Source organism: Populus nigra, chromosome 10 (assembly GCF_951802175.1).
Source record: "Populus nigra chromosome 10, ddPopNigr1.1, whole genome shotgun sequence".
NCBI classification, from domain to species: Eukaryota; Viridiplantae; Streptophyta; class Magnoliopsida; order Malpighiales; family Salicaceae; genus Populus; species Populus nigra.
Window position 1 is genome coordinate 13,877,999 of NC_084861.1, and position 23,222 is coordinate 13,901,220.

Consider the following 23,222-nt stretch of genomic DNA (forward strand, 5'->3'; position numbering starts at 1 on the left):
CTTCGCATGCAGCAGGTTAGAGTACGGCAGTCAAATGAACAATGCTATTACTTGCAGACTTGAGGCACGAAGAATGATTCGCAGACAAGGATAAATCATCATCTAATGGCTTCCATTAGAGATTTGAAAACTTCTTCATATTAGTCGTTACTATGATCCTACTATTGCATCTCACTGGAGTTGAGCATCTCGGCAAAAACCTACTCCTAAACCTGACAATATCCAAGAGATAATTTTAAGTTGTTAATTCTCTGTAGTGGTTAATTCTTGATCGATTACAATGGACTGAACAAGAATTTTTCAGCTCCGTTGCAAAAATATCACAATGTTGTACAACCAGCATCCACCCATGGCATCAATGATCCCGGAGGGATCAAATCAACACTATCAATGGCTATGATCAGACTTTCTGACATCTACATCCTAACAATTCTTCTATATAACAAACTAACATGATTTTAAAAACACTAGGAAAACCCTGAAAGAAACAGGGAGTCTATGCTCGCACCACAAGCAACCTAAATATGAGGACCTTCCCAAGCAAGAAAAAAAAGAAGAAAAACCTTTCCCTTTAATTGCCGCCTACTTGAGGAACTCAATCTGTGAGAGCAATCATTGAAATGGGATATGTAAGAAAGTGTCTCAATGTCATCTGCATACATCCTCAGGAGCATGTGTAAGCAATGGGTGGCACGGCTGTCAAACTACTTCAGCAATACTTTCCATATCTTACTCATATATATAGCTAAAGACCATACAGAGAGACCTGCTGAGATATAAAGTAAAAGGACACCTGAAGGTACTAAAATCCCTGGTCCTCCAAGGCTGCACACAACAAAGAAAAAGGACAAGGGAACAAAGAAACTGTCAGATACAGGGAATGACACAAAAAAATCTTCTGAGACATCAATCACCAAGTTAGAGTAAATAAAACACATAGCAGGAGGAACCATGTGATAGGAAATAGATGGGACCTGCTGTCTCGGGTAGCCAAGAGGATAGTTAGTGAAATCATCTGGGTAGCAGTTTTCCACTTCCCTAAGTTATTTACAGCAACAGCCTGAGAATAGGAATCATTCTTAATATATAAATCACAGTTAATAGTAAGGCATTTTCTCTTAACAGCTGAATTTTTTTGAAAAGTTGGAGAAGAAAAGGGAGAGGTGTTTGTGGAGCTTGGACAGCAGCAAACAAACCTCTAAAAGTCTTGTATTCTGTGAAGCAGCCCATTCTCTAACTGCAGACATGGTTATCTAAAAAAAGAAGCAAATCAATTGGTCAGATTAAATCCATGATATCTCACAAGAATACATGATCACCTGAAGGGAGAAAGAAGAACAGCATATGACATAGGCACTCTGAAAACTATAATGATTCATTGATGCAATTGTCTATGGTTGAAGAGGGATTGACACGATTCACGATCACATAAAAAACAACCTACCATTGAGTTCCTTGAAAAACCCAACTAAAAGACTTGCAACAAACCCAAAGAAAACCAGAAAATGCATCATTATATTTCGATGAGCAATGCCACACAAAAGATGTTCTTGATGTCGGTTATGAATTTACAAGAATTACAGGTAATAGGTGCATTCATATCTGCATTACCTCCCGTCCAATAATTGCAATCGCCGGTACAGTGAATAGCCACGGTACTTCTCTAAACATTGCAACCTCCAAAGGTCGGGAACATAATAAGATCAAGGTAGCAGCAACCATAAGCTGCATTTAATAGACATAAGAATCAAATAAGAAATCTCAAACATTTCTCACAAGTTGAACAAACCATACATACTAATTCCACCACGCTTGAAAAAACACCATTAGGTCCATTACCTTATCAGCTACCGGATCCAAAAACGCACCAAAAACTGTGCCTAACTTCATCTGCAACACAACGAAACATTTAGATTTAACCAATCAAACAAACTACAACAGAATTTACTCTCTCTTTCTGATCGTATAAAAAGACTACACCTTTCGTGCAAGGTACCCGTCAAGCCAATCAGTAATTGCTGCGGCAACAAAAATACTTGTTGTAGCGGTTCTTGCCCACCAACTATCCACATAAAATGCTACAGCACAAAAAATTACAGCGTCAGACTCTTTGAATCCAAATCACATTTAAATTTTCATTCTACGAATAAAAAATATTCAATTAAATTTTATTTCTACAACTTTAAAATATTCAAATGGAATGCAAAACTAAAAACAAAATTTAGCATACGCTTTAACCACCAAAATGATAAACTAATTTCATGCCCCCATAAATTGCCAAAAAAAAAGGAGAAGCATTGCTCCAATAATAAAATCTACAACTCAAAATGCCATTAAAACCAATTAAATCAATACACATCTATACAAAAAAAAAAATATCAAATTACCATTAAAAATCCAATTAGCCAGTAAAAAACAAAATTAAAAACCCAAAACTAATAAACACGCGTAAATAAAAATCATAACTTGAAAAAAAAAATAACTAAAACGGCGCGTACTGGCAACAAGTAGCGGCACGGCAGCTACGCGACCGAGGGTTAAAATGGTAGGCAAAGTGAGCAATTTGGAATCGTGATTCTGCATGGACGGTGACACAGACGGCGGTTGATTTTGACGGTCATTTTTATGCCAATCAACATCGCCGTCGATTTTATTCTCGGCTCCCATATCAGAAACGAAACCCGACCCGGGAGAGGAAGCTGAAGGCGGCGAGTCGGATCTGGAGAAGCGGGTGGATGAACTAGATTTGCGAGAGGGAAATAAAAGAGAGCCACGAAACGTAGCTCCTAAAAAGTTTTTGCTACTTTTGTTATTATTATAACTAGTAATGTTGTAATGGTAATAATAGGGGGTATTTTTGTTATTCTTATTAGAGGGGAGGTGTGCGCAGGGTGTTAACGCGCGCAAACTTTTATCGCTATTTAGGGATGTAGGGAGAGAGTGAGGGTTGAGAAATGGGGTGGGGTTGGCGGTGGAGGTGGTGGTGGTGATTGTGCGGGCTATTTTTTTGTGGTGAAGGAGTGAAACTGCCATGCTTAGTTTAAGGGTTGGCATGATGGCGGTTGCGGTTGCGGTGGCGGTTGCGGATTAGGAAGGGATTTGAACTTTTGATTTTTGAGCTGGGATTTGAAATTGAAGGGAAAGATGGATTTTGTGTGTTCAGTGGAAGTTGGATTTGTTTCGGGGGTCCTGATTTGGGGGTTGGGGATTCTAGGAGTGGTTACTGGTTCCTACTTCCTAGGCATATTTTAGCGTTGTTTTTTCTGTGTCTTTTTTGGTCCGTGTATTATACGGTGTATTTCGTTTTAGTCCCTATACTCCTAACTGCATCAATAGAGTACCGTAACTAGGCTCCTAATTCTCTTTTCGTTCCTTGATGAATCGTTTTAGTGCATGGTGTTGGATAGGAAAGGACTGGTAGCAAAGGACAGGATTTGGAGGACTTTTTACTAGTTTAAAAAAGGAAGGGGAGTTTCTTATTGTATTTTCAAAATTACATTTTTAAATAAAATATGTTAACTCTATAAGTGATTTTATTTTTTTAATTACACCTTAATGCTTTTTGGAATAGATATTATTCACAGACTCTTCATGTAATTATGTAAATTTACAACTAAAAAACTGATCCATTCTGTAAACCATGTGCTATAAGACTTGTTAAAAAAGTATATAATAAAATTGTGCATGGAAGTCTTGTAAATTACCAATATCCCAAACCTAACCTATCCAAACATATTAAAAAATTAAAGTATTGATTTTTAAAGTATTTTTTTCTCATAAACATATTAAAATTATATTATTTGAATTTTAAAAAATTATATTTGACACTAACATATCAAAATAATATGGAAAACACTCAAAAATATAATTCAAAACAAAAAAATAAAAATATTTATTTTTTTAAAAAAATATTTTTAAAATGTAAAAACAAAAATTTATTTCATTATTCATTATATTGTGTGTGGGTGTATATAAAAGCCTTAAAAAAGCAAAGGTCAAGCTGTAGGACATGATTTGTACAGAGTTGGTGGCTGATGAAGCTTTTTCCTGTATCAAAATAGATTAACTCACCTTGTTATCGAGAAGTCAATTAAATTGGGTTTCGAGACACCTTTCTCTGAAAGTCAAATGAAATAGGCGGTCGAATGAGAGATATTAATCTGTTTTATAAGTTCCCTTATTTTATAACCCTTGTAGTCCTCCCATGTTTTATACATTGGCTTCTCAACTGCCTTCCAGTTTTAAGACAGGACAATGGCTTAGCATGAAAATATGAGCTGATAGCAAGTGAAGAGTCGAAGGTTAATTCTGCTCCGTCGGTTCACATGGCCTTTCCCTTAACAACCCTTTTAGTCGTATGATCGTATGATCTTATGCTGATTAAGGTTGTATTTAGAAAAGTGGTGCAATTTTTTTTAAAAATAAATTATTATTTTATATTTTTAAATTATTTTGATATGATAATCAAACATAATTTTTAAAAAATAAAAAATTATTTTAAATTACACTCGTCGATACATTCTCAAGCGATCTAAAAAAACCACGATTTGCGACGAAAAGGGACTTCTTGCCCACGAGACAGGAGCCAGATTAGCGCCTCGAACCACGTTCATGCAGGGAAAAGTAAGTGAGGGGTCGCATGGCAGGGCTTTTTCGCGAGGGTAACCCGCGAGGATATCTATGAAACTAGCGTCAGGATCCGTGATCCGCACATTATCTATAAAACTAGGAATCTAGGATGTCTCGAACTGAAATATGAAAAAAAAAAAAAAAAAAGTCTACAGGACCATAACGGAGAATTCTATGCAAATGCAATCGACAAGATCAGGTTACCTTGAATCCGTGATCCGCACATTCAAAAACAAAGAAACCAAACATGTGACGGAGAAAATAAAAATAAATACAGAAGAATTTGTTTGAGACGCTAAGATAAAATTGAACATCAATTACAATGACCTTTCTCGGTTCAGTGACTTGTAGCACCACACCTAGGGTAGCATATAATTTTATTTTTTCGAATACCTCTTGATCATATCCATTTACGCGAGTTAAAGAACCTTGTCCCATAATTTTTAAAGAAGCAGCTGGGTTTATGGTTGTATTGCAGCTAAATCGACTTTTTATTAAATTTTAAATTATTTTTACTTTAAATTAATTGTTTTAATATTTTTATTTTTTTTATGTGTTGATGTTATAAATAAATTTTAAAAATAAAAAATATATTTTTTTAATATATTTTTTTAAAAATTAATTTAAAAAACTTAATAGTGGTTTAACTACCGCACTGAACATGACTTGAGACATGGAGGGGAAAACTCCCCTATTTGTGAAGGAGTAGTGTGAAACGACCTCCATCAAGCCAAGTCATGATTCTTCCAGGTTGAATTAGATATTGTTTATTTTCGTATTTAAAATCATTTTAATATATCTTCAAATTAAAAATATTCTTGAAAAAAACACACTCCAACATGAACACACAAATAAACTGAAGGGAGAAACAGGTTCTAGAGTACGTGTCCCAGCTCTTTAAAAAAAGAAAAAGGTTAAAATTAATATGACTGATGTACAAACTATTTAAAAATAAATTTACTGTTAAATCAAACATTTTTTTATATTCACAAAAATTCAAGTTTAAATAAACTTAAAACAGAAATTCGCTTTACGTCATGATGAAGCAGATGAGCAAGCAATTAACATCAGTGTTACTCCATCTCCATGTTCACGAAGACCCGTCAAAAAAGCTACTTGTTGAGCACCTACTAAGCAAAATGGTCAAATTGGTAGTGACATCTTGCACTGGCTGGTAATCATATGGCACCAATGATAGCCGTCCTGGGCCTACTTGTTTGAAGGAACACCACTCATCATCTGCTGTCCATTCGGTAATTCTCACAGGTCGTTATGGCTATTAACTTCCTTAATATCATGTTCAACTGGATAAGGCATGAACGCCATGCATCATGCTAGGCATGCTTGATGTGTTTCTGACACAGTAAAAAGTCTGATTGCCGACACAATCTTTACCGTCTGAAGAAATTATTTACCCCGCACCCTTCAATCAAACTAGAAGCTTGCCCCAAATGCAGAACGCAACAAATTCTGCACGCTGCGTTGATACCATGTATTATATTGGAGTATCCGTTGTGTTTTTAAAATAATTTGTATTTTTAAATTTTTATTGTTAATATTAATATATTAAAACTATTTTTAAATATTGATTTGAAACAAAAATAAAATATTTTTTAAAACATAAAAACAATCCTACTTTAAACATTGTTTTCCTTTTAAATAGTAAATAATAAAATAAGAGGAAAAGCTAATGAAAATAATAAGAAAAGAGACATTAACAGCTTTGAATATGTTTGGAAACGCAGTGTAAATTGTATTCTCAAAAAATTAAATTTTTTTTATTAAAATTTAATATGTTTTGTATATTTTAAATTGTTTGGATGCATTTAAATATAAAAAATTATTTGAAAAGTAATCGCAATCATATTGTCAAATACACTTTTCAAATAAATCATGACATTACAAAACTTCTTTATTATTATTATTTTTTTAAATATAACAATTGGTTACAAAAATACATTACTGAGAGTATTTTGAAACATGTTTTTTTAATATTAAGATATCATTTCTCAATTCTACTACTTAATATCTATAAAAAAAATATTTTTTTCATGAGTTTCTTGCCTGTATATATATATATATATAAAGTATAAAAAGACATAAGCATAATATTATTCATCATAAAATAAGACCACCCATACCTCATTTGCATTTACAGTAAGCACCGATTGACAATAGGAAAAGTATTTTCTGTTTTACCAAATTAGAATCATAATAATCAACACAAAACCTTAATCAGTACTGCCTCACGGTACACACCGGCACCCATCCGGCATCACCGTCACCCGGACCATTTCAGCTCACTCGTGGGTCCATCAGCTCCCCGTCGTGGGTCCCTTATTTAGCCAAATACAGGCATCAAATTTACCAAAAAGCGCCCTTTTTCTCCCTTCTTAGTTCTTTCTCCCTCCGCTAAACACAACCTCGAACTCCGTGCTTAAAAAATGAAAAAATATCAAAAAACGGCAACTCGCCTCACAAATCTCACATGTAATGATGTAAACGACAATCTCGCTACTCGCATGTGCCCCTCTGCTCCTTTCTAGCCTCCCCCCCTTCGCTTAAAACTCTCACAAAACCCACACTACTTAGCGCAAACGCGCACACACACTCCCCCCTCCCTGAAAATCAGTTGCAGAGTGAGATCCTCTACCCGCATCAATCTCTCAACAGAAAGGCTGTGAAAACGGACCAATCAAATTGATCCAGCAAATGAAGTCCCAAACGAAATCTATCAACCCTCTCACCGCCTTTGAACACAAGAGGTACGCCTACAAATCCTCTCCCATCTTCTCTCGCCACGCGTCACTTTCTTTCTTTTTATTTCTGAGATGATCTATCGAATTCCGGCCCCTACAGTTTGCGTGATGGAGTTGAACTTCATTAGCACACACATTTCCCTGATCGATCGCGTTTATAATTACTCTTTGACTACTCTTTGACTTTGACTAGTTTGATCATTACCGAGCTTGATTTGTTTGAATTTGGTTACTGTAATGCGTGATGTTTGGCTAAGTTTAGGAATTAAGTGTGAAATGCGGTGATTTTTGGTAAATCTGAGTGTAATGTTGAGAGATATGGGGGGTAGAATTGTAGTTTTAAGTGGAATATGTTGTTGTCTAGTTTGAGCCAGCGAGATTTCAAGGTTGATTGCAGGTAAATTCATTTTATTTAGATCTGTCTTAATCCATGAGTTTTTATTCATTTACTTTAGACCTATATATTTTTTTCTTTGTTTATTTATTGCGGGCAGAAGGTTTGTGTGTATGTTTGTGATTTGCATGTCATCGGGAATTTTCCTGAATTTTTGTTGTGGGGGTGTTATGTTGTTAATGGATACTGGTGTGGACAGGGATGCGTATGGATTTGCTGTGAGACCGCAGCATTTACAAAGATACAGAGAATATGCTAATATCTACCAGGTTTGCTTTGCTTCTTTTATACTTAAAAAAAAATTTGAATAGTCTGTTTAGTTGTCGAGGAAGCTGTTAAACAGTGTTTCGGTTCCTGGAAGATAATTGAGAGCAGCAAAGGTCCGAACATTACCAAGATTGAAAAACGAGGCTTGTTTCATTACCTACCCGGAACTTTTTATCCAAGATTTGATTTATCTGCATCTCCTAATATTTTTAATGCAATCAAATGGAGTTTGAGATAGAGAAGTTGCTTACTAAGGCGAATAACTTTTTTTTTCTTGTTTTTCTGATGAACTTGTGATTTCAGGAGGAAGAAGAGGAAAGATCGGATAGATGGAAGACCTTCTTGGAACAGCAAGCAGATTCTTCTCAATTGCCGATAAATGGCACATCTTCTGAGAAATATAACAAGGAGTTGCATGCTGAAGCAACAGAGCAAGAGATAAATAATGGCTCGGAGAAGGGCGTTGATATAAGTGGTGAGGAACCTAGTTCTGATGTTTCACTGGAAAACGTTACAGAGGAGAAACAGTCTGCAACCAGTAAAAAGACTCATGGGATCCAAATATGGACTGAGATCAGGCCATCCCTCCATTTCATTGAGGATATGATGAGTCTTCGCATCATGAGGAAAGGAAACCAATCAAAAGACCAGCAAGAGACTAAAAAAGAAAGGATGGTACCTTCTTTTGAAGATGCTAAATCAGCAAAAGGAGCATCTGAAGAGGATTCTGAAGACGAGTTTTACGACGTGGAAAGATCAGATCCAAATCAAGACACCTCTTCCAGTGACAGTGCTAGTGCCCCTGCCACAGGTGCTCCTGATGCGCTGCCTCCAGAATCTTCATTTCCTTGGAAAGAAGAGCTGGAGGTCCTTGTACGCGGGGGAGTCCCAATGGCACTCAGAGGAGAGGTATATTTTGTGCTATTTGTTTTCCTTTTCTTCTCAAATTAAATTTGTTTCATGGTGCATGAGCTTCAAAATTGATTTGTGCTCTCAATTTTAGCTCTGGCAAGCATTTGTGGGTGCAAGGACACGCAGAGTGGAGAAGTATTACCAGGATCTGCTTGCTTCAGAAACTAATTCTGGAAATCATGTAGACCAACAATCAGACAGTGATACCAAAGGTTCAACTGCAGACACTGTTTGTGTACCAGAGAAATGGAAAGGCCAGATCGAGAAGGTAATGGCATGCATAGTCTTTAAATTTAGAATGGGACCTACTTTTTTCTATTTGGTATTCTCAATCCAAGTCATCACCCAACATATTAGTGGCTTTTTGAAATAAAATCTATAGCCCGTTTCACATGCAGGACTTGCCAAGAACTTTTCCAGGTCATCCTGCTTTGGACAATGATGGTAGAGATGCTCTGAGGCGATTGCTGACAGCATATGCTCGACATAACCCTGCCGTTGGCTACTGTCAGGTACTTGAAACAGCTTATGGTACTCAATGAAATCAACTTGTGTCTTTCAAGGCTTGGCCTGCCAGCGTGCTAAAAAAAAAACTACATCTGGAGATGTGATGAATTACGTGACACGTAATAAAGAAGATGAAACAGCTACAATGTGAATAAGAACAATTTGCATCCTTACAAATTTTTGGCCAAACTTCTTAAAATTTTGCTTTATAAATTCCATGAACACAAATGGAGATGATTGATCAAAATCGAGCAATTCCTGAATGTAGTTGAATTGAGTATTATTACAGCATTCAGAATCACTTTGAATGATAACATCATCATTAACAAGACATGCGATACATGTAATGAAATTATCAACTTTTAATTTAAAATCACAACTATATGATATTAAAAATCAGGCAATATCTACACAAATCGCAAAAATGATCTTGTAATCACAACAACCTATCTCCTGTCAGTTTCAGCTTTGTTAAAAGAAGTCATATAACTTTCAAAAGAAATTCTCTCATCTTATGAGATATATTTGGATAAAGAGGATATTAGTAGTAGATAAGACAAAAGTTGCAGCATTGAAAATGTGATTTGACAACATTATACTGCCAGTTCAGACAAGTTTCAACAAAAGTAACAAATTATTGAAGTTCAATAACTGTGATTTATTGCAAGAATATGCCATTGAATTTTAATGTGTTTTTGGGTTCTATATATATGCAGGCCATGAATTTTTTTGCTGCCTTGTTGCTACTTCTGATGCCTGAAGAAAATGCCTTCTGGTAGGTCTTGAAATTTTGTTTTTTCCATTGTAATTCCCCCCCCCCCCCCAATTGGATAGTCCTTGTATTCAGAATTGTGCTGCTGTAGTTTTATGTTGTCAAATGACAGGGAACACAATTTTATTAGTCCTAATTTTTTACAATACTTTTGGATTTATATTTCCTATGTCAGATCAATTTTGATATTGCTGTGCCCCTAAATTTTGGTTTAATTCCCAGGACATTGATGGGTATTATCGATGACTATTTTGATGGTTATTACTCAGAGGAAATGATAGAGTCACAGGTAATGCTTGCTATAGATCTGTCTTTCTGTATATCTGTGCCCTTCCCTCTGGCGATGCTTGCTATGATGCTGTGATCTGTCAGCAGATATGGATAGGTATCTGATCAACCATTCCATTTGTCAGGTTGACCAACTTGTTTTTGAGGAGCTGGTGCGCGAAAGGTTTCCTAAATTGGGTTTGTGCTGTTCCTAATTATTTATACATGCATAAAATTTCTTTGGTGATGCTACCTAGGAGAGTTCTTATGCCAGCTTTACTTTTGGTGCAGTCAATCATCTTGATTACCAGGGAGTGCAGGTTGCTTGGGTTACTGGGCCATGGTTCCTTTCCATATTCATGAACATGCTTCCTTGGGAAAGTGGTCAGGTTTTAAGCTTTAAAATATGAACTTAAGTCTATCTAGCATTGCATGATAAAGCTTTTCACTTCAACATTAACAGCATTTCTAATTTCTTCATTCTTATTCTCAATGTATTGTGCCCTAGTTACAAGCTTGGCATCTGACTGCTTTCTCTTGACTTCAGTTCTCCGAGTTTGGGATGTCCTCCTTTACGAAGGAAACCGTGTCATGTTATTTAGGACAGCACTTGCTTTGATGGAGTTATATGGTACCGAGGAATTACGTTGAGTTTTTTTTTTCCCTGTACAAACAGTGACTTGGTTTTCTGATCATCAAGTGAGGCTGTTATAGTTTATGGAACTTAATTTAGTTCAGTCTTATGTAGGCCCTGCATTAGTTACCACTAAGGATGCTGGAGATGCAGTTACTTTGCTACAGTCACTGGCAGGCTCAACGTTTGATAGCAGTCAACTTGTCTTAACAGCCTGCATGGGTTACCAAAATGTAAATGAAACCAGATTACAAGAGCTGAGAAATAAGCATCGACAGGCTGTTATAACTATGGTTGAGGAAAGAACAAAGGGGCTTCAAGCTTTGAGGGATTCTCAGGGTCTGGCAACTAAGCTATATAATTTCAAGCATGATCGCAAGTCGATACTGATGGAAACAACTAAAAAGACTAGTGGTGAATTGTCTCGTTCAGAGTCTGGATCCACCAATGCAGATGAAGTTCTTATTAGCCTGACAGGGGATGCAGAAATAGATAGTGTTCCAGATCAGGTAGCTAAACATTCCCCCCTTTTCTCGAGCATAATCTTTTCCTTGATGCAGAATTTGTACAAATCTAATGATTGTCTACCGTATAGTGTCCATATGATGTTTATTTACACAAGCCCCTTGAGTTGATGACCAGGCATTACTTTGGTTGTAGTAAAGTAGAAACTATATAAATGTAGATAAATAGATCGTCCTTCTTTTAAACTGACCCTTTTCTCCCCAGGGCTTTTAGTTACACCAGCATTGCAAAAATTTTGATGGGAATGAAGTGGTCATACTTTTTAAGTCATATGTGAGGGAAAAAGAATTGATGTACTCAGCTCTGATTTGAATGATGTGTAGGAAGATCACTATGTAAACAATGGCACTAGGGCTTTTGGGCAATTACTGGGGAGGGAAATGTAAACAGTCACTTTTATGGTTACGAACCTCTGGAGAAATTACTGGGGAGGGAAATATGTATTTGAGATCTGGAAGTTCTTGATCAGAGCTGATTTGATGTATTAAACATCATGTTTCAACCAGCGAAGTACAAACTGGACATGCTGGTTATATTATGCTACTATAATTATAGGTGCAGTATTTTAGTGGTTTCATTACTAAGCGTTTTCGTGTCTGGTTGGGTTGTGTTTGTATCCTTGCTTTATTTTGTGCCCCCCTTTGATATCTTGTTTGTGGAAACCTTCATGAAGCTTGGAATTTATATTCCCTTCTTTATGACATTAATACAAGTCTAGATAATTGTCTTATTATGCTAGATGGTGAAATGCAGTTCTTTTGTCATGCAGGTAGTGTGGTTGAAGGTTGAACTGTGCAAGTTGCTAGAGGAGAAAAGATCTACCATGCTCAGGTTAAGATTTTTATTGGGATGCATAGTCTCAATTTTAAAACCTAGGCTACCACAAGCTGCATACAACACATGGAGCATTTTTTGGCTGTCAGAGTTTGTATGTGTGGTGAGAAGGAAATTTCAAATTCCACTAGTGTTATTTGCATTGGGAACAGTTCTACAGAGATCATCTACCTCCTCGGGATTTCTTAGAGCTCTAGATAGTAGGAGCATTTATGTAGAAAAGCCTTCAGTGTTTTCCAAAGTTACCACTTCATCTTGGAATTTTCATCTTTTCTGCTGCTGTCAGCTTAGACTTTGTTTTAGTTTTCAGAATATCGCCGTTGGTTATTTTAAACTTTTTACTCTAGCTTTCTACATCCATAACAGGCCTTGACCTTTCTCCTGGTACTTTTCCAATTCAATTTTGTAAATGTGCCTTTCTGTTGAGTGACATAGTACCATTTTGGTCATTGAGGGCTATAATACGAAGAAACAACTGCACTATTCCGGCCTTGTAATCTTTGTTAGTAATTGTAAAGAAAATGATACCTTGATTCACCTTCAATTTTCAACGTGCACTTCATAGAGTGAGCTGAGGATCTGAATGCAGTACTTGGGTACAAAGCTAGCACTTGCTTCATTACTATCAACTAGCTACTTAGATCTCCAAAATTTAGCTTTTGCGTGGATGGAATTCACAGTTTGAACATGACTAGATCTCTTAAACATCCCCAAATAAATACTGTGAAGCTTTAGAACAGGTGAGTTTTTTGTTCTAATAAAAGAAGGAAAAAGAGCATAGCTGAGTTATGGATGGATATGGTGTCTCTGGCAGAAAAAAAATACGTTTTTGTCTCTAGGTGGGAGTCTCGTGGAAACAACATTAATACCAATTTATATCTCCTTGTGACAGTATAAAAAATAAAAAAGTTTCTGCAGTTCTCTTGCCTGCATAATTTGATGTAGAATTACCTCATTTTTAATTGTCGAAGTGTTTTTGTTTTTCCATAATATTACATTAAATTTCTGTTAATATCAATTCTGTCAGAGCTGAGGAGTTGGAGACAGCTTTGATGGAGATGGTCAAGCAAGATAATCGGCGGCAATTGAGTGCTAGGGTATGTCCAAACTTTCTTCTTCTTCTTTAAATGGTTGATTTTCTTGCAAGGCTCAGGGAAGTGAAATGATGCAAAATCCACAGCTATTCTGTATTATTTCCAATTCCCTTCTAGAACGGTTTTCACATTGTAGTTAGAATCCACTTCGTTTTATGCCCCCAGGAGTGATGGTAGCAATAGGGCAAATTTGATCATACAGTAGCTGTTATTGGACTTCACATTAAGCTGGGATTTTTTAAGCAATATGCAGTTAATCAGTTACTATGCTAGTTAAGTCCTTGCTATCTAACTTTGATCAAACGTGCTGAGCATCGACTTCTGATCTTCAGGTCGAACAGTTAGAGCAAGAGGTTTCTGAGCTGCGGAGGGCTCTTGCTGATAAGCAGGAACAAGAAAATGCCATGCTTCAGGTTATTTTTGCTCCATGGTCAATCAGTTTGGTTTGGGAAGATCGTATCTTCTCTCAAATCTTGGCCTGGTCTTTTCTTCATATTAGCTCACTTGTTTCTTGTGTAGGTCTTAATGCGGGTGGAACAAGATCAAAAGGTAACTGAAGATGCTCGCATATATGCTGAGCAAGATGCGGCAGCACAGAGATATGCTGCTCAAGTGCTTCAGGTTTATAATTTCTTGTTCTATTCCTAGTTCATCTTTTATATGTAATTTACATTCAAATAGAAGTCTTAACAATTCTATGATGATGTATGTGATGTTTCCTGAGCTTTACACTTGCAGGTCGGACATACCAATTATGCTTGCCATATTGTTTGATTCTAATGCAAATATAACATATCTATTAGCAGTTTATCAACCATTAGGAACTGGTGATGAATCCTTCACTACCCTAGTTCTGGAAGGTGTTAATTTCCATATAAATAGGAATCAGTATGTTATGCTGAACACACTTGATATGATTGACTCTGATAATTTCACATAAGAGGGAATGTGTCCCTAATAGAATCAGTGGAGGAAGGCCCATATCAAGAATCATGATTTCACATATGGCTGCAACTCGTCTTACAGCGGTGAATTGGTTCCTGGGCCTTGTACACACCGCCCGTCACACTAGCCCTCTTTCTGTGTGTTATGCAGAACACAATTGATATGACAGAGAGAGTCCTTTTCTACCATAGTTCCTTGAGCTATAGATTATTTGTGCTCCCTCTCCACTGAGGAGCGCACCAGATTCCCTTGTCATTCTTTAATTGATCTGTTCTGTGTTTCAACACTCTGAAAATGTTCACTTGTTGACATTCTATTTGTCTCTTTGTTTCACTAATCTCTCCAACAACTGTTTATATGCAGGAAAAATATGAACAGGCCATTGCATCACTTGCTGAAATGGAGAAACGAGTGGTTATGGCAGAGTCAATGTTGGAGGCCACTTTGCAGTATCAATCTGGTCAACTTAAAGCACAACCTTCTCCTTCTCCTCGGTGTGTAGTCAATTTTACTAGTGCCAAACATTTCTGAAACCTGTGTGCAGTCCTAATTTCTTGTTGACACGATTGAATTTTTCACCATTCCTTGAACTGTATGTGGTCATATTTACTTTGATTTATCGCTTGGGTCAGTTTGATGTACCGTAAAGGAATAGAGTGGATTGAACATAATGGGATGAGAAATGGAATTTTTCATATGTTGCATCAATTAATTAAAAGAAACGCCCACATTTAAGTAGAATGAGGTGTAGGTTGCTCTAACTTCCCATGCTGACAAATAAATTCTATTTGAATTGTCATCTCCCTCTCTGTCCCCAAGGTTTGATATGCGTTCCTGAGCAGAAAATGCATGAAGTATTGTCTGTTTTACACACATATTGTACCTACTTGGATAATTGGTGCTTATAAGAAACATGAATTTCTTTGTAGATCTTCACATCCAGATTCACAAACACGTGCCAATCAAGAGCCTGAACAGGAAATACCTGCGAGAAAGATTGGTTTACTAGCCCGACCATTTGGACTTGGATGGCGTGACCGAAACAAGGTTCAATTTTATTTTGCTACTGCCTCCTTAAATTCGTGAATGCTTTCACCACCTATATATTGTAGTGTGCTAATAAATAGGATTTTGATGTGTCCATTTTGGGGTAGCTGATAGTTATCGCTGCATTCAAGCTACTCATTAGCTTGGATTTCTTTTTCATCATGATTATCTGTTTTTCTGCCTTTTAATTTTGTTTTCTTTGTCTATAATTGGAGTAATAAGGAGAGCTAGCTGCCTAACCCTTCCAGGATTCCCCTTGGGTCTCTGGGGTGACACCCCCGTAGAGTTTGGCCCCGTCTGTGTACTTGGTTCAACACTCTCTTGTTTTGCCGTGGCTAAAACATTGCATGAGGCAGCTAATTACCAATTCTTTTTTTTTTTAATGCTGTGTACCATAGCACCTGTCCTTCGAGTGTAAAGCTGCTTGCTTCAACACGATGCTAGTTTTATTTGCCTAGTGCTAGCTGTCGATTGTTTTTTTTATTAAAGTTGCTAATTTGAATCATGAAAATAATAAAAATAATAATGTTGCTAACTCAAACTGAACTCAACAGGGGAAACCCGCTACTGTTGAGGAGGCAAGTGATGACAAGTCTACCAATGAGGGGCAGAATCCTGAGCAGGAGACTAATGGCATTTCAGCACACGACAAGTAATAGAAAATTGCATATTTATCATAATGATATGTAGATCGTGAAATATCCTATTTGTGGGCTTGGTAGATATTTTTTTGTGTACGAAGGTAAGTTCAGGCAGAGTATAGATTAGTTTCTTGTTTTTTTTTTTGGGGGGGTTTTTTCATTGTAGAGCCCATTTCCATTAATTGTTTGTTCATTAAACAATAATAACATTAGTGTAGAGGTGAAGAGAATGTAAGAACCATGATATCATCAGTGAAACAATTGCATAAATCTTTTAGTGGTCGGCATTTGAGTTCATTTTGTTGAAATATGGAGGAAATGCGTGGTGATACTTGGTTTGATTCTTGAAAATTCCTTTACGGAAGTTTTGACAGTAGAATAGCATGGCATGCCTAGAGCTGGTTCATTTTAACAACAAACAATGAAATAAATTCTGAAGGCTGTTCCAAGTCATAAGATAATGATTATACTAGGCTCTGGGTCCAATCTATATTCCTCGGCTTGCTTTTGTTGTTTTACTCTGTTTTTCGTCAAGGATTGAGGCTCTTGCTCCCCTGTCAGATGCTCAACTAGTTATGGCTATTGACAAAACATGTACACACCCATATTCCAGAAACACAAGTTCCTGTCATAGGAGAGTGCCAAATCCAAAACAAGCCACCCTGAGAGATTAATGAGTTCCAAAGATCCTGGGCAAATCAGGGGTATATAAAAAAGTACCAACACTGAGGCGTAATTCCAAGCAGATTTTTTTCAAGGCTGCACAAGTTTCTATTATGGAAGACAATTAGATACAAAGCCCCAAGCTCAATTGTACATGAAAAATTTTTGTACGAGGGTTGGAAGACGGGGGGGAATTATGATATTTGTAAGGCCAAGACGAATCTTACAAAACAGCGGCGGAGGAATTTTCTATTGCAGCACTGTGTCTGGAACTGCTGCAGGATTTCATCGACAAGTACCATTGCAAATGCAGCCAACAATTGCACACTACTGAACTCCAATCCACTGATCTCTGAATCATGGAAAGAAAGATGTTTGGGTGAAACATCCTGTGTTCCCATGGTTTGCAGGATGATAGCGGTCTAATAGTTGATTTCCAAGGATTGAACCATCCTTGGACAACTGTTCTCACTAAATCTCTCCTCTACCAACTTCATTGTTCTCTTCTAGTTCTGGGAGTAGAAGGGCCTGTGCGAGAGCCCTGGACTGGGTGGGTCTCTGGATCATATTTCTGCAAAGCAAGATAAGAAAGTGCTGTGACTACATCAGCTATAAGGGGTCGCATGTTAGGCTGTTCTTGAACACACATTGCAGCTACAGCAAGAGCTTGATACAAGCCCCTCGCTGGATACTGGCCATGGAGTAAGGGGTCAGCCATCTGTGCAAATTTCCTTCGATCTTTAAACAAGGGCCGTGCCTGCAACATGAGACAAATTAGATAACATTCACTTTACTAGCATTTTGACTATAAATAGAGTTCTTGGTGATCATCGCCTCACAGTAGAACTGCACTGCATGACGGCAACAGCATAGAAAAAGCAGATAAAAATACTAACTAGCTAAAGGTGAAAAAATTATGCTTGTTGTGTGAAACGGAAATGCTCGGAGCCTAATGATCAGCAGCAGTTCTCTCATATAATCCTGGGCTTATTACTACTCACTCTCAACCAAGAAAAATAAAATAGAAGACCAAAGTTACATAGATTCAAGGTCGTTGCACCACATATTTATTCAGATGAAGCATCTACACAGAAATGATGAAAATATCATTGCAGGAGGAAGACAACTTTCTTACCCATGCAACCAGGTTATGCTCCCCAGCAGCTCTTGAATTATCGATAGCTTTCCTTCCCGTGATAATCTCAAGGAGAACAACCCCAAAGCTATAAACATCTGATTTCAGAGTAAGCTGTCCTGTCATTGCATATTCAGGTGCACAATATCCATAGGTTCCCATCACTCTTGTGGATACATGGGTCTTGTCTCCAACAGGACCCAATTTCGCCAAGCCAAAATCAGATAGTTTGGGATGATAACCTTCGCCGAGTAAAATGTTTGAGCATTTCAAATCACGGTATATAACAGGGGGGTTAGCTTTATCATGCAAATGCTCCAAGCCTTTCGCAGCACCAGCAGCTATTTTCATTCTTGTATTCCAGTCAAGTCGTTTTTTATCAGGTGGCAGGTCTGAAATATAAGCATATAAGAAGAAAAAATGCTGAAGCATTGGTACAAGAAATGTATATCAAGCCACTGTAGTGATTAAACAAGAAATGATACTCTAGAACAGAAATCTTAGCTGCAACCATGTAATTTTTGCACCTCACCTGCCACCCATCTCATTCAACTGTTTAGTAATACATGCAATGGACAAAAAACACAACTTTTTTGCAGCCTAATTATCTAGAAATCAAGATTTGGTCATATACCATATAGATGGTCTTCCAGAGATCCTAATGGCATGTATTCATAAACCAAAAGTCTTTGATCTCCATCGGCACAATAGCCAATCAAGTTAACAAGATTTGGATGGTGGAGTAGGCTCAACATCAATACTTCAACAAGGAATTCTCTATTCCCTTGCAGCCCGTTACGATCAAGTTGCTTGATAGCTACAACCTACACAATCCAAAGAACATGGTTAAGGTCTAAAGCAAAGGTCTATTGCGTATGGTCAAAACCACATGCATTAAAAAGATATTATCCTGACAGCTATGGGATTATTATGAACTACACAAAGAACCACCACGGCTAAATAAAGATCAATATTTAACATTTCCAGTTAGAAGCACACAACTTTTGGAGGAAGTTCTTCACAAGCGTTTCCTTTTGGTGAAATATGCACCTCATAATTCCCATCACTTTTATCCCTCCCAAAATAATAAAAACTACAAAGAAAAACTCGTCTTTTGATGATTCTTATTTCCAGTTAACTTCATATTCGCTTTACATTATAAATAAATATTTTAGAAAAAAGCAACCACTAAGCAAGATCAACTATACTACATTAAGAAGCAACCCATACTACCTATAATGCCTTCAATGAGCTTGTAACAATGATTTCAGGGGCAGTGAAAGGGTAGCACAGATTCTGGTGTAGGTTTTGGCTTGCAAGGTGGAAGTGTATATAGATGAACACATGGGGATTTGCTTGATGGTAGGGTGGGTGCTGTGCAACGGTCATAATGTGAGGTTCTGGCACTTGAGTTGTGATGGTGACAATAGTGTCCAGGGATCATGGTAGCAACATTGATCACAGTACAGGCTAAGTCATGGTGCAGGACACTGGTGGGATGAGGTGACCATCATGGCATGAACGAAGTTGTGAGAAGGCAGAACTGCTGTTTGTTCCAGCCAATAATGATACGGAAGGTGATGTGTGGCAGAAAAATAACACGTGAAGCTGCAATGTCAGTCTTGGCCAGGTTAGCGTTACTTTCTCTCCTAAGTATTATCAGTGTTTGTTTTGTCCTGTTTGGTTCTTTTGAGGCCTTATTTCACTTCTTTTTTTATTCCATTGCTTAAAATGCACACACCCAACGTCTTTTTTCTGCTAGTACTATTCTTTTTAAGAACATGCAAAATGTCAGCCTAAAGGTCCACAGAATGCCTATACAATTTTCTAGGAGAACTTTCTATAAAATAACACTAGTACACATGCAGGAATAATTTGATCCTGAGTATACAACAGAATGCTTAAGCATATGTGCTGCATCTGAATTTTTTTGGTGAAAACTAAAATTTCAATAAGTTCTTCAACCAACCTGATTGGTACTCTCCAATCTCCCTTTATATACTCTGCCAAAACCTCCTTCACCCAAAAGACAATCCGCCCTGAAGTTCTTTGTTGCATTTGCCAGTTCGCGAAATGTGAATGTATGTGCTGCAATGTGTTCAGAGCCTCCATCCTTGGAAGCCTCCTTGACATCTGGTGCACCATTTGACTTAGTTTTATCTGAAATGAAATTAACACCATCTACAAATGAATGTAGAAAAGCAAGATATAGTACATACTACTACATCGCAAACATAAAGTATGTTTGAATATTGATAACGTTTCATCATGTCATTGAGAGTATAGAAAGAAAACAAGAATCATGAAAGACAAAACAGGCATCCAAGAAGGATCCAAGCTGGGATTTTTTTCAATCACACAAGACAAGAAAACGATCTATCTCAGTTACAAGTATTGTGCATTGCTTCCATATGCACCACCATCTATCCAACTGCAACGGAAATATAAACAGTTTCTATACTAAATGGTTGCTGTCCAATTCTTTTAAAGGCAATTGGACCTCAACACCAAATAACTTGCCGTTTTTTCAGAGATGTAGAAATAAATAAAAACTGAACACCTGTACAACCACTACAACATTAATTAAACCGCCTTTTAGAATTAGCATTGAGTGACTTCTTAAAAGTAAGGATTTCAAACAAATAAAAACATGAATAAGTGACGGAACCGACATGAATAACATTACAAATCCATCAAAACTTTAATCAATCCATATTTTACGATCAAGGTGGGCAAAGGCAAAAGGTAATAATGAAATTCAGCTTCATTAATCATCTGATTTCTTGAATTTGATGCTAATGTTTACTGTAAATCGTCCATGAATTGATCCCGGTAGTTACTGACAATCATTTTAAGCCAGTATGATCTTATATCACACAAAAGCAAAGACATGGTTTACACTTTTCATGATTATGGAAACTCACCATGCCCACGAAGCCATTATCGTTTGATTAAACCTCAAAACAGACCACATTAGCCTAAAAGGAGTTGAACATGGGTTAAAAGGAAACATCAATCTCGAATTATATCCTCCATGTCCAAATCCAGATCAATACATTATTCCCAGCCCAGAAAAGATTGTTTCACACAATTATGCAAAGGACGCGACTTCATCAATTCAAATCATTTTACATGAAAAAAAATGCATGAAAATCAGTCCAAAAAATATTAACTTGATACTGAGAATATGAGAAAAAATCTAAATTTTCAAGCTTTATAGCGTCTTTCATTGAAATACCTGAAGATGATGGGATCTGATCATCAGGCTTCTTCTTACTGTCATTTTTGCTGGACTTTCCGGCGCAGGAAAAGCAACCCATTTTAGTTGCCTCTCTTACTGCAATGGGTATTATTACTTCACAGGGAGAAAGAGAGGGGGGGGGGCAAAATCAGACCAAACAACGCTTGGAGGAAAGAGAGAGAGTGTCTGTGTTAAGTTCAGGGAGAGGGTTATTCTAGTACATATCTTTTCATTCCTGTGTCTTTTTTGCAGCTGTGCCCTTCTGTCTTGCCAATTTGTAAATGACGATCCGAACTTTTTATATTCTCCTTATTTGTTTTTAGTATACATCTTTTCATTCCTGTGTCTTTTTTGCAGCTGTGCCCTTCTGTCTTGCCAATTTGTAAATGGCGACCCGAACTTTTTATATTCTCCTCATCTGTTTTTATCACCAGGTACTCCCAGGTCTCAATATATGCTCCGTAAGCTTGTTATTCTTAAATCACTCGTATTTTACTTAAATTTAATTTTGCATTTTGATGATGTTATTATCACTTTATATTTTATTATTTTTATTATTACATTTATTATAGATTAATTTAAATGTTACTTTAAAGGAATGCTATTTTATAACTGTTAAGATCAAATTTATTATTGAAGGAATGCTGTTTTATTACTGTTAAGATCAAGTTTTAATTCATCGAAAAATAAGATTTAAATTTTAAATAAAAATTTAAGTTTTTTATTATTCTTTTATTAAAAAAATAATTTATTTATTGGTGGGTAGTATCTACAAGGAAAAACTGTGGCATCAACAATTTTAATTTCCAATTTGGTGATAGTTGATGATAAAATAGAGATAAAATTTGATTATCCTAACCACATAAAAGAACAATTATACTTTTATTTGTATGCTCTATGCATATAGATATAAAACCAAATATTTTTTAAAAAAAAATTATATAAATTGATGTGTTAATTAAAACTACAAGCAGTAAAATATACAGGCTCATAATATTTATTAGATAATAAGTAAATAATTAAAATAGCACTTGCCCATCGATTCGCATGATTGGTCGATTTGTTATATTAATTTTTTAAAAAGAAAATAATTTTTCAAGCTTTTAATTAAAAACCTTGAATTATAATTCGCTAGTAAATATATCGTTAAGCACTTGAACATGGTCATCACATGACTTCAAGGCTTTCCTCTTTTATTATAAAAGCATGTGAGCGAGGTATATATATATCGAGCTCTATACATGATCGAAGATTTATTTTATTTCTCCTGGTCTTCACTCTCTGGTGCGAGCAAAATTTAGATTCATGCCGGTTAGTATATCTCCGACAAAATTTACCGGCTAATAAAAACTAATCAAAAAAGCACGGCGTGGAGGAAATGGGAGTTTAACATGCTTCTAGATCACTAGCGTTTGGTAATTCTATATTTTATATGTTTGACTTAAAAATATATTAAATTATTTTTTAAAAAAAAATTATCATTTTAATATAATGATATTAAAAATAATAATAATATATTTTCAAATAAAAAATAATTTTAAAAATTAAGGAAGATGATTTCTTGATCAGTACTATCAAATCTATTATAATTCCATTACATGATATCAAATTAATGCTGTTATGCTGAGTGATCTCAGAATATATATATATATATATATATATATATATATATATATATATATATATATATTGAATTGCACGTTGAACGAGCATTATCAATGTCATGTCCTGATATGAGATTGTCTGAGGCAAAAAAAAACCCAACAAAGATTTCGGAAACATCGACGTCTTTAAGATTTGGTGATTGTTAGGTAGTTATAGGTGTTGCTTATGTGTTTATTTTGATAAAATATTCTTCATTTTTTTTTTTAGTTTATCGTAGGTATTCGAAACAGCTTACGTGCATCTCGACTAATCCCACGGGTCCTAAAATTAACGACCATGTAAGCCTCCAGT

General features: G+C 36.3%; 3 protein-coding genes across 7 annotated transcripts; 1 reads left to right on the forward strand and 2 right to left on the reverse strand.

Annotated features, from left to right (window-relative positions):
- Window positions 1-225: 225 nt before the first annotated feature.
- LOC133704445 (CDP-diacylglycerol--glycerol-3-phosphate 3-phosphatidyltransferase 2) lies at window positions 226-3,231 on the reverse strand. The gene is made up of 7 exons (XM_062129269.1): window positions 2,499-3,231; window positions 1,981-2,078; window positions 1,840-1,890; window positions 1,612-1,725; window positions 1,197-1,253; window positions 975-1,060; window positions 226-825 (listed from the first exon to the last, which is right to left on the reverse strand). The coding sequence occupies exons 1-7, from the start codon at window positions 3,052-3,054 to the stop codon at window positions 705-707; spliced, it is 1,083 nt and encodes a 360-aa protein (XP_061985253.1). The 5' UTR covers window positions 3,055-3,231; the 3' UTR covers window positions 226-704.
- A 3,774-nt stretch (window positions 3,232-7,005) lies between these two features.
- On the forward strand, window positions 7,006-16,524 carry LOC133704375 (uncharacterized). 3 transcript variants are annotated; one of them, XM_062129183.1, is made up of 18 exons: window positions 7,014-7,394; window positions 7,982-8,051; window positions 8,353-8,958; window positions 9,053-9,229; window positions 9,360-9,473; window positions 10,185-10,243; window positions 10,463-10,529; window positions 10,654-10,705; window positions 10,799-10,891; window positions 11,055-11,153; window positions 11,256-11,650; window positions 12,436-12,497; window positions 13,528-13,597; window positions 13,927-14,007; window positions 14,114-14,215; window positions 14,903-15,033; window positions 15,469-15,586; window positions 16,141-16,524. In XM_062129183.1, the coding sequence occupies exons 1-18, from the start codon at window positions 7,342-7,344 to the stop codon at window positions 16,240-16,242; spliced, it is 2,451 nt and encodes an 816-aa protein (XP_061985167.1). In that variant the 5' UTR covers window positions 7,014-7,341; the 3' UTR covers window positions 16,243-16,524. The 3 variants fall into 3 exon arrangements, 2 of the variants coding, with proteins under 2 accessions (XP_061985167.1, XP_061985168.1); XM_062129184.1 differs by having other exon boundaries at window positions 11,055-11,138; XR_009844054.1 differs by lacking the exons at window positions 14,114-14,215; window positions 14,903-15,033; window positions 15,469-15,586; window positions 16,141-16,524 and having other exon boundaries at window positions 7,006-7,394; window positions 12,436-12,603; window positions 13,927-13,994.
- A 436-nt stretch (window positions 16,525-16,960) lies between these two features.
- Window positions 16,961-21,480, reverse strand: LOC133704376 (probable serine/threonine-protein kinase PBL7). Of its 3 annotated transcripts, none has more exons than XM_062129185.1 (5): window positions 21,264-21,480; window positions 19,995-20,206; window positions 18,660-18,849; window positions 18,026-18,417; window positions 16,961-17,647 (listed from the first exon to the last, which is right to left on the reverse strand). In XM_062129185.1, the coding sequence occupies exons 1-5, from the start codon at window positions 21,343-21,345 to the stop codon at window positions 17,384-17,386; spliced, it is 1,140 nt and encodes a 379-aa protein (XP_061985169.1). In that variant the 5' UTR covers window positions 21,346-21,480; the 3' UTR covers window positions 16,961-17,383. The 3 variants fall into 3 exon arrangements, with proteins under 3 accessions (XP_061985169.1, XP_061985172.1, XP_061985171.1); XM_062129188.1 differs by having other exon boundaries at window positions 19,995-20,158; window positions 21,264-21,479; XM_062129187.1 differs by having other exon boundaries at window positions 19,995-20,185; window positions 21,264-21,479.
- Window positions 21,481-23,222: the final 1,742 nt, after the last annotated feature.

What these genes read in the sequence shown, in the direction of transcription:
- LOC133704445 (XM_062129269.1), bottom strand. Translation starts at nt 3,054, where the DNA reads ATGCCAACCCTTAAACTAAGCATGGCAGTTTCACTCCTTCACCACAAA. An exon ending in ACGGGTACCTTGCACGAAAG is followed by an intron (nt 1,891 to 1,980) that starts GTGTAGTCTTTT and finishes GTTGTGTTGCAG; the next exon opens with ATGAAGTTAGGCACAGTTTT. An exon ending in TTGCAATTATTGGACGGGAG is followed by an intron (nt 1,254 to 1,611) that starts GTAATGCAGATA and finishes TTCTTTTTTTAG; the next exon opens with ATAACCATGTCTGCAGTTAG.
- LOC133704375 (XM_062129183.1), top strand. Translation starts at nt 7,342, where the DNA reads ATGAAGTCCCAAACGAAATCTATCAACCCTCTCACCGCCTTTGAACAC. An exon ending in ACCGCCTTTGAACACAAGAG is followed by an intron (nt 7,395 to 7,981) that starts GTACGCCTACAA and finishes TGGTGTGGACAG; the next exon opens with GGATGCGTATGGATTTGCTG. An exon ending in CGAAAGGTTTCCTAAATTGG is followed by an intron (nt 10,706 to 10,798) that starts GTTTGTGCTGTT and finishes CTTTTGGTGCAG; the next exon opens with TCAATCATCTTGATTACCAG.
- LOC133704376 (XM_062129185.1), bottom strand. Translation starts at nt 21,345, where the DNA reads ATGGGTTGCTTTTCCTGCGCCGGAAAGTCCAGCAAAAATGACAGTAAG. An exon ending in TCAGATCCCATCATCTTCAG is followed by an intron (nt 20,207 to 21,263) that starts GTATTTCAATGA and finishes ATTCATTTGTAG; the next exon opens with ATGGTGTTAATTTCATTTCA. An exon ending in AGCATAACCTGGTTGCATGG is followed by an intron (nt 17,648 to 18,025) that starts GTAAGAAAGTTG and finishes CTCATGTTGCAG; the next exon opens with GCACGGCCCTTGTTTAAAGA.